This window comes from Gopherus flavomarginatus, chromosome 7 (assembly GCF_025201925.1).
Source record: "Gopherus flavomarginatus isolate rGopFla2 chromosome 7, rGopFla2.mat.asm, whole genome shotgun sequence".
NCBI classification, from domain to species: Eukaryota; Metazoa; Chordata; order Testudines; family Testudinidae; genus Gopherus; species Gopherus flavomarginatus.
This window is the reverse complement of record NC_066623.1, coordinates 59,213,960-59,226,432: the sequence shown is the minus strand read 5'-3', so window position 1 is coordinate 59,226,432 and position 12,473 is coordinate 59,213,960. Positions and strand designations below refer to the sequence as shown.

The window sequence follows — 12,473 nt, the reverse complement described above, 5'->3', positions numbered from 1 at the left end:
AATCTGGCATATATACAGTCACTGACATTACTACATTAAGCAAATCTTGCAAATAGTATGCATTCCATCTTTCAGGAATAACTGAAATGGGAAGAGAATGGGATGAAATGCTGTTAAAGCTTTGGCACAAAGCTCGATCCTTTTGTTAGAAATAACTCACTTAAGAAATCGCATCGGTGGGATTGGTGGGTGGATTTGAAATGGAGCTGTGGTAGGAGGAAGCATACTCCCAACCACTGGCTCAGCTCTCCCTGTTGGCTCCACTTGCCCAGCTACATTAAAGAAACCTGAAAAGAAAGAAGAGGGGCAGGACTTACCTTTTTCTCAGCAACAAGACCCTTTTATTATTTAATTAAAAAAAATAAATTTCCAACCCAGACGCTGGCAAAGCGGTCTGAAAATAGTAATTGATGCCAAACAGAAAGATGTCCACAACAGCATGTATTTGAAGTATATTTAAAGGGACACTGAGCATATATGGAACTGAGGTGAACAGAATCGGAAGGGAAAGAGAAAAATACAAGTGGCTTACAAATAAAAAGAAGTTAGGGAGATTTCTATGGAGAAATTGTTTGGTACTGTAAGGGGTGAAGTCAACTATCAAACACATTCTGATCCTCAAACCCAGCCCAAGATAGTTAGGTGTAGCATAGCACTTTGCATATGACAAGATACCTGATAAAACCTAAGTATACAATTCTAAAAACATATAAAATTAACTTATACCACATATAGTTCAATGTTCTAAAATCATGGTAAATACATGTAAAAAATACAATTCACTCCCAAATTAGACTGTGTTGCATTTAATAGTTGAATAGGTCCAAGGTTCTAATTACCTACACTCTGCAGGAGTGTAGCAACCTAAACACAAAAGCAGTCTTCTGCTTCCAAAAACAATGGAATTCTCTTCCTGAAGTAGGAAAAAATAAAATCAGGTCAATCACTTATTACTCAAAACTACATCCATAAAAGTTTCCTGTGAATCATAAGAATGGTTATGGCAGATCAGACCAATGGTCCACCTAGGTCAGTATCCAATCTTCCAACAAGGGTCAATGCCAGGTGCTTCACAAGGAATGAACAGAACAGGTAATTGAGTGATTCATCCTGTATCGTCCACGCCTAGCTTCTGGCAGTCAGAGATTAGGGACATCCAGAGCATGGGATTGCATCCCTGACCATACTGGCTAATAGCTACTGATGGACCTATCCTCCATGAACTTATCTAATTCTTTTTTGAACCAGTAATAGTTTTGGATTTCACAACATCCCCTGGCAACGAGTTCCAAGGTTGGCTATGTGTTATGTGAAGAAGAAATACTTTTTGTTTGTTTTGAACCTGCTGCCTATTAATTTCATTGGGTGACTCTGGTTCTTGGGTTATATGAAGGAATAAATAACACTTCCTCATTCACACTTATGCCTTAATAACAGTTTCTTATTAATCCATCTTCATATTTATTGAGATACTTGAAAATTGAGTCATCACCAGTGAATTCAACTACAAAATGCAGTCAATATGAAAATTATGAATGTGTAATACTTCCATTTCTTTTCCTTACCTTTTCCATGTAGTTGGTAAGATTTTGCAAATATGTTGATGACACTATGTGGACTTCCCTTGGCCAGTTCCTCCCATGGTCCCTTGCTTTGTGTGCCACTTGTCTGTGTGAAGAGTGGTAAATACTTTTCTGCCTCCTTCTGAAACTCTTTTATGGGCTCAAAAGCAGTTCTCTCCCCAACACAGAACTCCTTTTCTTTTAACACCTCAGCAATTTTCAAAGGAGACTGCCTACATTGGTCACCTTCCTCCTCAGAGAGACTCCCCTCACTTAGAAGAGGTCCTTCACTAATTGAATCTGTGCTGGAATCGTGAGGAATTATGCCTTTGTTTTGACTATAAGCCTGATTTTCAGACCCAGGGGAGTCAGTTTGCCTCTTTGATAAATGTCCTAGCATTCCTTCAGGTCTCTGACTCGCTAGGGATCTCATTCCAAGGCTGACTGCAGCAGTATGAGGCCTGATAGTCTCAGGGAGCTTTTTAAATTCACTAAGGTTGCCCACTCCAGGAAGGTTATCATCAAAGGTTGTATGAGACACACAAGTAACCAACATTTTCTGAATTCTGGCTGAAAAAACATCTTCATTATCCTCTCTCACAGGGGGACTCACAGCCTTAGTCCAGTGTCCATCATCCTGCTTCCCTCGCAGTAGTTGCTCAGAGTTCCACACTGAGCCATAGTTGATGCTTGCCCCAGCTAACTTCTTGGCTTCACTTTCAATTCTGCTAGACAAAGAAGCAGCTGTAGCTTTCAGGGCTTCAATACGATCCAGTTTACTCTTATATTGGCTGGCACCAGACTTTACCAAGAGATCTTGCTGTGCAGCAGATGAAGTCAGGAAAGGCTGAGGTGTCAAAGTCAAGGATCCCACAGCTGTGTTGTGGTTCCTCCTGGTTGACAGTACTGAGTCAAAGTCCTTTGGCAAAAGGCCCATCTGTTCTAGATCCAAAAGCTGGGAGAAAAGTCCTCCGCTTGAGCCAGCAAGAGGTTGTGGGTGAGAGAGTTGGACTCTTGGACTCAGTCTATCTGGCTGTATCCACGTAGGCTCCATGAAATCATTTCTAGAATCAAAAGACAAGACTGAAATTTGTGACCAAGTGCAACATTTGTGAAGTACTAAGAGCTCATGTGAACTTATATCTTTGCAACAAAAGGGTTTTTCACAGACATCAAAATACAACAATCTTTTGGGAAATAGAAATTATAGATGTACCAAAAAAAAAAAACGCACTATACTGTATATACATAAAATATACAGCATATACATACAAAGTCTAAACACTCTCAAATTGCATTATGTTGTACCAGACAATATTCTTTGGTAAAAAAAAGCAAGATTTTTGCAGAAGTTTACAGAATACAGTTCAGATGACACCTTGCTTTCTCTGCCACTCCTGTCTTCCAAGCCCAGAGAATCCTCTCCAGTTTTACTCACTTTACCCTCCCAACACTTCATAGCACTGGGCAAGGACTAAGACACATTTAGTGTGGAATATAAGCATAACACAAATCTATAAATAAAATAAAAGCCTTTTATTATAGATACCCAAGTTTCCCCTAACTAGGGATCTACAAATGCATTCCTCTTCCAGTGATCCAGTGTCTTGGAATTTCCTTCTTTAATCTTACTAGCATAGTCTGGATATTAGGTTTCCTGAGAAACCCAACAGCTAAGTCCTGCTTCTCAACTTCCTACTTGGTTCTCCAAATAAATTATGCAGCCATTCTAGTCTCAGTTCTTCCCTGTTATTAGCACCCACACCTAGGTATTGCTAAGGTGCCCATCACAGTAGTATATTAATATTGCATTATACAGCAATACCAGTGTAATATTTGAACTATTACCACTTGAATTTCCTAGCCCTAGCTAAAACTCTTCCTAAGAGACAAGTATTGCTACACAACAAAACTGTGTTTTAATTTGATCAAGGTAATGAGATATATACATTTAAGAAACAGTAAGTGATCATGTAATTAAAGACCAGATCATAGGGCATATGTACAAGGGGATGGAGTTAAGGATGTGTACGTAGCCTTAACAGTCATTTCCTCACTTTTGCATGTTTCAATGTGCATCCTGAATATGTTGTTAACATAAATTTGATTACATTTATTAAGTGTTGTCCATTAGTTTAAATGTCCAGAAAAAAAGACAGTCGATGCTGCAAAGGACTTACAACCTAAATTAGACAATATATCAAATGACCAGATGACAGTTCAGTGTCAAAACACTGTACAGAGATTCCACTCCATGCTGTTTCTGACTTTAGTGAATTAATGAAAAGCTTCCCAGATAATGAGCAAGAGTCTGCTTGCTACACAAGAGGAGAGAGATTATTTCATGTATGAAGGCAATGGTGGATGGATATAAACTGAGCATTTTGGAGGAAGCAGAAGAGGGAAAATAGGAGCAAGCTGGGGAATAGGAAGAAGTTAGACCAGAGATGCAGGCAGAAACAGATTTGTGTGGAGCCCGAAGGTGAGCATCAAAAGCTGGAACCTCAGTCTGAAAGTGAGGAAGAAAATAACGAGGTGATTCAAACAGAGAATGCAATCTAACTTGCAGATATGGTTATATGATTACTTGTTCCTGCACCGGGGTGATGACAAAGGAAAGACCAGTCCCTGATGCGGAATGCACATCTCTCTGAGATATCTATAGAAGAATAACAGTAGCAGTTGATGTCAATTATATTTCAAATACTATTTATAGATGCTATAATTTTGAGGCAGATTGGTAATTAAAATTTAATTTTTTGTAAATCAGATTCCTGTACAACCTCAAAATAAAAATTTATTACTGCACTTCAAATATTCCTACTGTCATAGAACACTTTTATATCACTAATCACTATAAAAGCAATCATTTCAGAAGTGTACTATATGTTCCAAGGAGAAAAGACCGTTACTCACCTTTGTAACTGTTGTTCTTCGAGATGTGTTGCTCATATCCATTCCAGTTAGGTGTGTGCGCCGCGCGTGCACATTCGTCGGAAAACTTTTACCCTAGCAACTCAGTGGGCCGGCAGGTCGCCCCCTAGAGTGGCGCTGTCATGGTGCTCGATATATACCCCCTGCTGGCCCACCCGCTCCTCAGTTCCTTCTTGCCGGCTACTCCGACAGTGGGGAAGGAGGGTGGGTGTGGAATGGATATGAGCAACACATCTCGAAGAACAACAGTTACAAAGGTGAGTAACCGTCTTTTCTTCTTCGAGTGATTGCTCATATCCATTCCAGTTAGGTGAATCCCAAGCCTTACGTAGGCGGTGGGGTCGGAGTGAAATGTGGCAGAATGAAAACTGCTGAGCCAGAGGCTACAGCATCTCTTGACTGTTGAACCAGGGCATACTGCGAAGCAAAGGTATGGACCGAGGACCAATGGAGCTGCGCGACAGATCTCGTGGGTAGGAACACGAGCCAGCAAGGCGGCAGATGAAGCCTGAGTCCTGGTAGAATGCACGGATGTGGCTTGGGGAAATATGAGCCAAATCATAACAAGTGAGGATGTACGCCATCACCCAAGATGAGATCCTCTGAGAGGAAAACAAGCAAGCCTTCCCTTTGGTCTGCTACCGTGACAGAGCTGGGGCACCTTACGAAATGGTTCTGTCAGCGCAATATAAATGCGAGCACTCTACAGATGTCCAGGGAGTGCAATTGTTGCGCCCATTGCGTTGAGCTGTGGGTAACATGAAAGGCCGAAACCACCTTAGGGAGGAAAGCCGGGTGTGGTAATAACTGCACCTTGTCTTTGTGAAACCTAGTGTACGGCGGAACCACCGTAAGAGCTCTGAGCTCGGAGACTCGTCTGGCCGATGTAACAGCTACGAGGAAAGTTGTCGTCCAAGACAGGTATTGCAGAGGGCCGGTCGTGAACGGCTCGAATGGGGGAGACATAAGTCTGGTTAAAACTAGGTTGAGGTCCCAGGTTGGGGCTGGGTGGCGCACTCGAGGGTGCAAGCGCTCCAAGCCCTTGAGGGACCTCGAACCCATAGAGTGTGAGAACATGGAACGTCCACCTTAGCCTGGCTGGAAGGTAGAGATGGCTGCCAAGTGTACCCTCAGCGATGATACCGCCAGGTCCTGCCGCTGAAGGCCAGAGGCAGGCCAAATAGAGGGGATCGAGACCTCAGTAGGAGCAAGATCGAGCGTATTGCACCTGTAGAAGAAACGCGTCCACTCGGCCAGGTACGTTGACCAGGTGGAAGGCTTCCTGCCACCCCGGCTCAGTTACGCAGCAGCCACACCGTGAGGCGAAGAGGCTGCAGGTCCAGGTGACGAAGCCTGTCGTGGCCCTGAGTGATGAGGTCTGGGTGGGGTGGCAGGGTAATTGGGTTGGTTATTGACAGGCTGAGCAACGTGGTATATCAGTGCTGCCTGGACCACGCTGGAGTGATCATGATGATGCGCGCTCTGCCCCTGCGGAGTTTGAGTAGGACCTAATGAACCAGGGGGAACAGTGGGAAGGCATAAAGGAGTTGGCCTTTCCACGGCATCAGGAATGCGTCCAAGATCGATCCCGAGGAGAGACCTTGGAAGGAGCAGAACATCTGGCATTTTCTGCTCTTGCCGTGAGCAAACAGGTCTATGTGAGGAAAAATTTCCACTTCTGGAAAGCAGAACACCTCACATGGGGCAGAGTGACTTCTCGTAAGACAGGAAAGACCTGCTGAGTCAAAGCGCCAAGGCGTTCCGAACGCCTGGGAGAAAGGACGTCACCAGCTCCATCGAGTGGGCCATGCAAAAGTCCCAGAAATGGATGGCCTCCTGACAAAAGGGGGGGAGGACCACGTCCCTCCCTGGTTATTTATGAAGCACATGGCCGTTGCGTTGGCTGTAAACACCGAGATACCACGGCCTCACAGCTGCCGCTGGAACCCCTGGCACGCCAGGCAGACTACTCTCATTTTTGGGGCATTGATGTGGAATGCCAGCTCCCGAGAAGACCAAAGGCCTTAAGCTTGGAGGTGACCATGAGCACTCGAGCAGAGAGATGATGCGTCCATCGTCAGGGGCATTGAGGTCTGGGGTGGATGGAACCGCATCCCTGCCCACACCAGGGAGGGAGTTAGCCACCACTCTAGGGAGCCTAAGGTGCTCGAGGGAACGGTGACTACCATGACCATTGGTTCCCTGTCCGGGCGGTACGCCGAGGTGAGCCGGACTTGGAGAGGACGGAGGCGGAGCTTGGCGTGTTTGGTTACAAACTTGCGGGCAGCCATGGACCCAGGAGATGAGACAAGTGCGAGCCGAGGTCGTTGGGAAAGTCTGCAGACCTCGGATGATTGTTGCCATCGCCTAAAACCGCGGCTGTGGTAAGCAGGCTCCGGCTAGATCGGAGACCAGGATAGCCCCTAGGAAGTCCAACCTCTGCGTGAGAACCAGAGTGGATTGCTCTATAGTAATCATCAGGCCTAGACCTGTGAATAAGACCGTGACGATGACCACGTGCTGAGTGGTTTGTGTCTCGGAGTCTCCTTGGATAAGTGAATCGTCCAGATATGGAAAACGCATATCCGACATCAGCGAAGGTAGGCGGCGACTATGGCCATACACTTGGACAATACCCGTGGGGCTGTAGAAAAGCCAAACAGCAGGACCGTAAACCAGAAGTACTGACAGTTGGCTAGAAAGCGGAGGTATCTCCTGTGCGGAGGGAAGATGGCGATGTGAAAGTACGCGTCCTTCATATCGAGGGCGGCATAGCAGTCCCCAGGAGGCAAGGATGGGATAATGGTTCCCAGAGATACCATGCGGAACTCCAACCTTATCCTAAACTGGTTGAGACCGCGCAGGACTAGGAAGGTCTGAGACCTCCGTTCAAGTGGGGGACTAGGGCATAACGGGAGTAAAACCCCTTGCCCCTTTCGTCCGTCGGCGTCTGCACCTCTTGTATGAGGAAATGCTCGTGAGAGGGGTCCCTGAAGGGGGACAGGGTTGGAACAGATTAGAGGTGGTATCCATGCTCCACCGTGCGCAGGACCCAGCGATCTGAAATTAACTGGGCCACGCCAGGAGAAAGCGGAATTGGGATCCCGGCCTGTGACTGGTACACTGCCCTCAGGCGCACCTTGGAAGGTTCATCTTTGGTCCCAGTGGTAATTGCGAGGGACCTTGACCTTGGCTCTTTAGGGGTCCTGACATTTGTCTGCAACCACCTTGGCCTCGCCTTTTGCCAAAGTCCTGTCTCTGGCTAGGCACAGAGTATGGCGGCTGGGGACAGAAAGGCCTGCGTTTGGTCGCTGGCATATGCATGCTGAGAGAGCGCATTAGGACCCTGTTGTCCATCAGGCTTCGCAGCCTGGGGCTGTCTTTGCCGCGAAGAGGCCTTTACCAACAAAGGGTAAGTCCTGAATGGCATACTGCAGCTCCGGCCGGAGGTTTGAAACCTGAAACCATGAGATGCACCTCATGGCGACACCAAAGGCCAGAGTCCTGGCTGCTGAGTCTGCTGCGTCCAACAAGGCCTTGAGGGACGCTCTGGGTACCTTTTTCCCCCGTCCTCCAAGACGGCAGCAAACTCTTGGCGGGAGTTTTGAGGGAGAAACTCCATAAACTAAACTACCTTCACCCAGGTGCTATAATTATAGCAGCTAAGCAAGGCTTGTTGCTTTGCTACCCAGAGCTGCAGGGCCTCTGCAGAGCACACCTGGCAGCCAAGTAGGTTCATTCGCCAAGCCTCCTTCAGTTTCGGGGCTGGCGCCCGCTGGCCATGCCAATACCTCTCCTTAACAGACTGAAAGACTAGTGAGCAGAGAGGAGAGCGGACAGACGAGTAGTCGTACCCCTTAGAGGGCACCATACCGGGTCCTCTACCTCTGGGACCTTCTCCACCTCAGGTTGTCGGGGGGCGTATCAGAATCATGGTCCTGAGCATAAGATCTGCGCATGTGGGATGACACGGATGCGTGTCTGGATGGCCATGGAGGTACTAAAAAAAGGCATGGGCAGAGTCTCTGACTCTATCTGACCTTGCCCAACTCGGGACCGGGGACCGGCACCGGTACCTGGAACGAGATCCAGACCTGCAACCAGAACGGTGCCGGGAGGTCGACCGAGATCTCGAGGCTCAGGGAGAGGCTACGGGAGTCATGGTACCTGTCTCGGTGCCGGGAGTCGGAACGGTGCCGATAGTAGCGGGTCGGCGAACGGGATACCGACCGGTGCGGCGAGTGCGACCAGTACCGATGAGGAAAACAGCACCGGGACTGCAAGTGGTGTCGGGCGTGCCGACAGCACCTGGAGCGTCTGCGGGACCGTGATCATGAACGGTGCCGCTCTGCTGTGCTGACAGAGGACGGTCATATGAAGAGACTGTATTACCCGCACCGGCGGTGCCGGGGTCAGGCAGCATCGACTCTGTCATGGCAATGAGATCCCTCGCCGTTGGTAATGTCTCCGGCGTGGAGGGAACAGCAGGCTCAACCACAGTGCATACTGGGGAGCTGTCAGGCACCGGATTCGACGGCCCTCGTGGGACCGGGATCGACGGTACCGAGGTCGTCAGAGCCTCGGTAGGTGTCGGTGCCGGGCGATCCGACTTAAACGAGCCCTCTGGCTGCGGTGCAGTTGGCACGGAAGCAGCAGGAGCAGTAAACTCAACCACGGCGCGTGCCGGGGAGCTGTCAGCCACCGGATTCGACGGCCCTTGTGGGACCGGGATCGACGGTGCCGACGTCGTCGGTGCCTCAGCAGGTGTCGGTGCCGGGCGATCCGACTTAGACGAGCTCTCTGGCTGCGGTGCCATTGGCACGGAAGCAGCAGGAGTAGGGGGCTCAACCACGGCGCGTGCCGGGGAGCTGTCAGGCACCGGATTCGACGGCCCTTGTGGGACCGGGATCGACGGTGCCGACGTCATCGGTGCCTCTGCAGGTGTCGGTGCCGGGCGATCCGACTTAGACGAGCTCTCTGGCTGCGATGAGGGTGGCACGGAAGCAGCAGGAGCAGGGGGCTCAACCACGGCGCGTGCCGGGGAGCCGTCAGGCACCAGCGGGAATTGTAGGCTTTCTCGACCTCGGAGGAAGGGAGCGGTGCCGAGTCGACTTCGGTGCCGGCGACAGCCGGTGCCGAAAGGCCTTGGTAGTACCGGCGGGGTCCGGTGCCGAGGAGGCGCTTCTGCCACCCGCTTGATCATCGCTCGGTGCCATAGGTGGAGGGGTAAGTGAAAGTCCCGCTCCTTCTTGTTCTCGGCTTAAAAGCCTTGCAAATGGGGCACTTAGCTGTCAAGTGTGATTCCCTGAGGCACTTCAAACAGGAGTCGTGTGGATCTCCCCTCGGCATCGGCTTCTGGCATGCCGAGCCCATTTTAATACCCGGTGAGCCGGGCATGGGCTCCGGCACCGGGTGTAGGGAAGGGGCTACTTCCTGAACCCCACTAACTATTACTAAACTAACTATGTTAGAAAAGAAAAAACGTATAACTATAGAAATATATATATAAAAGGATTATAACATAACTATATACGAGAACTACGAGTAGCTAGGGAAGTGGAGGTCAGCTAAGCCGCGCTCCACTGTTCCAACGACCGACACGGGCGGTAAGAAGGAACTGAGGAGTGGGTGGGCCAGCAGGGGGTATATATCGAGCACCATGACGGCGCCACTCTAGGGGGCGACCTGCAGGCCCACTGAGTTGCTAGGGTAAAAGTTTTCCAACGAATGTGCACGCGCGGCGCACACACCTAACTGGAATGGATATGAGCAATCACTCGAAGAACTAGAAGTCTCTGATAAACGTCCATACCTACTTACCTAACAAGAGGCTGTGGAGGTTCCGACAGGGACATATCACTACTGGAAGATGCACTAGGTGAACGTTCCTGTGCCTTGTTTTCTTTGTCAGATTCCCCAGATGGTTGATATACAGGCCTGGGCTAGAAATAAAAAGAAGACTCTAACAGCAGAATTTTCAGAAGCGCCTACAGTGACTGAGGAGCTTAAGTCTCAAAGTCAAAGGGACTAGCAGAAACTCAACATTAAAGTTTTACTAGCATGCAAAAACAGAAAAAAGGAGAGGGCATTCAAGATTTTTGTCCCAACAAAACTGACTGGTGGGACACAAGTTTTACTCACACACAGAGCCAGCCCAAAAGGAACCAGGAAAGTTAACAGTAATGACCTGTCATCTAACAACCATGTTTCACATTCAGCCTCAAACAGCAGTGAGTTGAATTACGCCATTAGTCACAGCTCTGCCAAAGTAAGCTGAACTGAAGCCCCTCATTCAGTCTGAGGATTTTATTATATGCATTTCTTAAGTTTCAATCATTGTATCAGTTAATCAATACATTAAACTCAGATGCTAGTTAGAATTATAAGAGACTGAAATTGCCATTCACTATTATTGTGTGTCTTGCTGATGCGAGGAGATTCTGCAGTTTATCTGTCTTGTGGGCAAATAAAATTTTGGTTTTTAATATAGATCATTGTTTTCATAGATATACTCTGCTTCTTTCCTTAACTGCTATCTTAATAAAGATAATTCAGGACCTTCCTAAGTAGTCTACCCTCTATTTCTATGCCTATCTTTAAAATACTGAGGTAGTGAAACTGACATACCTGCATTTCCTGCGCGACAGGGAGCTGAGAAGTTTCTTCTAGCAAAGTGTGTTCCAGCAACAGTTTAGAATAGGTTTCCTGTAGTCGCCTAGCTGCTGAAGGTTCAGAAGTTGGAATGTTCTTTGCCTTAGCAAAAGCCTCTCTCTGTTTCTTGTAAAGCTCTTGAAGTCGTTTGTTCTTCCGTTCTGTTGCCTCTTTCTGTGCCTTCTTCTCTTCATTCTGCCTCCTCTTCCTTTCCTCTTGCTGTCTAATAATGTACTGGCGAACCTCATCTGTGTCATAGTGACGTTTCTTGGAGATAACTTGAGGCTCTTCACTAGCAGCTAACTTGTCTGGTTTCCTTTTTGTTGGACTGTGACTCCTGGCACCTTGTGTAGGCACTGCAGATTTCTGACTTTGCCTTTCCCCATCTTTCTCTTGCTTTGTACTTGGAATCACTGAGTCCAACTGTAGGTCATCAAGAATTCCACGTATCTCTATGGGCAGAAAGTCCTTATTTAAGGAGGTATGGTCTTCATCTTCTTTACTATCTGGAAGAGTAGAGTCCAATTTCTTCAGGTTACTCTCAGACTGTACTTTACTCCTTGACCATTCAGAACTTCTTGGACAGGTTTTGTGGGTAACATCCAGTCTGGGATCTGACCCTGTCCTTCCAATGAGGCCTGCTAAAGAATGAAAGGTGTCAGATGCTACATCTAAACATTTTGAATGGGAAAGAAAGGTAGGGAGGGGAGATTTTCTTTGTTTCAAACCAATCATATAAAAACGGTCAATAATTGAAGAGCATAAAAAGTAAGGAGATGAACTAGTATTCTCTTGTCAGTTCCACTCGAAAGAGAAAACATCCTGTTTTATATATTAAAAGCACTGTGCTAAAAAGCTTTGATATATAAAGCAAAGATTTGGGAAGTAGAAGCCACCACTGAAATATCTGCAAAGAATTGTAATGCACCAAGCAGAGCCAATGATGTCCAAAGCTCTTATTAGTATTAATTGGAAACAGATAGGCTGTAGCCAGGACACTGCTACCAAAATGCACATATTTTAATAGTTTCCATTAGCACTACTATAGTTCAGGATCTATCAGTTTATAATTAAATCCCTTCCGTACAGCTTTACAGATATGCTGTAAAGTTTGCTTCAAAATGAAACTAGACATTGGGCAAAGAAATGATTAGAAGTGCAATTTTTCTTCCAAATTTGATGTGAAATGTGTACACTGTTGGAATACCAAAGAATCTTGCAAGTTTTATAGTCTTTTCTTTACAGTTTTTTAAATCAAAATGGCCACATTAAATTGTATGGACCATAGTGTCAGTCCATATATGGAGCTATATGAGCTATCATATT

At 47.2% G+C, this 12,473-nt stretch overlaps 1 protein-coding gene across 8 annotated transcripts in view; it reads right to left on the bottom strand.

Annotated features, from left to right (window-relative positions):
* The window catches only part of CEP350 (centrosomal protein 350), a 177,832-nt gene that overhangs the window by 94,755 nt on the left and 70,604 nt on the right, over positions 1-12,473 (bottom strand). For 7 of the 8 annotated variants that reach the window (XM_050962940.1, XM_050962943.1, XM_050962945.1 and 4 more), the window contains 3 exons: positions 11,124-11,788; positions 10,317-10,438; positions 1,566-2,626 (listed from right to left, as the gene is read on the bottom strand). In XM_050962940.1, coding sequence (XP_050818897.1) covers positions 1,566-2,626; positions 10,317-10,438; positions 11,124-11,788 — 1,848 coding nt within the window. The remainder of the gene's footprint in view (positions 1-1,565; positions 2,627-10,316; positions 10,439-11,123; positions 11,789-12,473) is intronic. The other variant, XM_050962941.1, reaches the window with a different exon arrangement.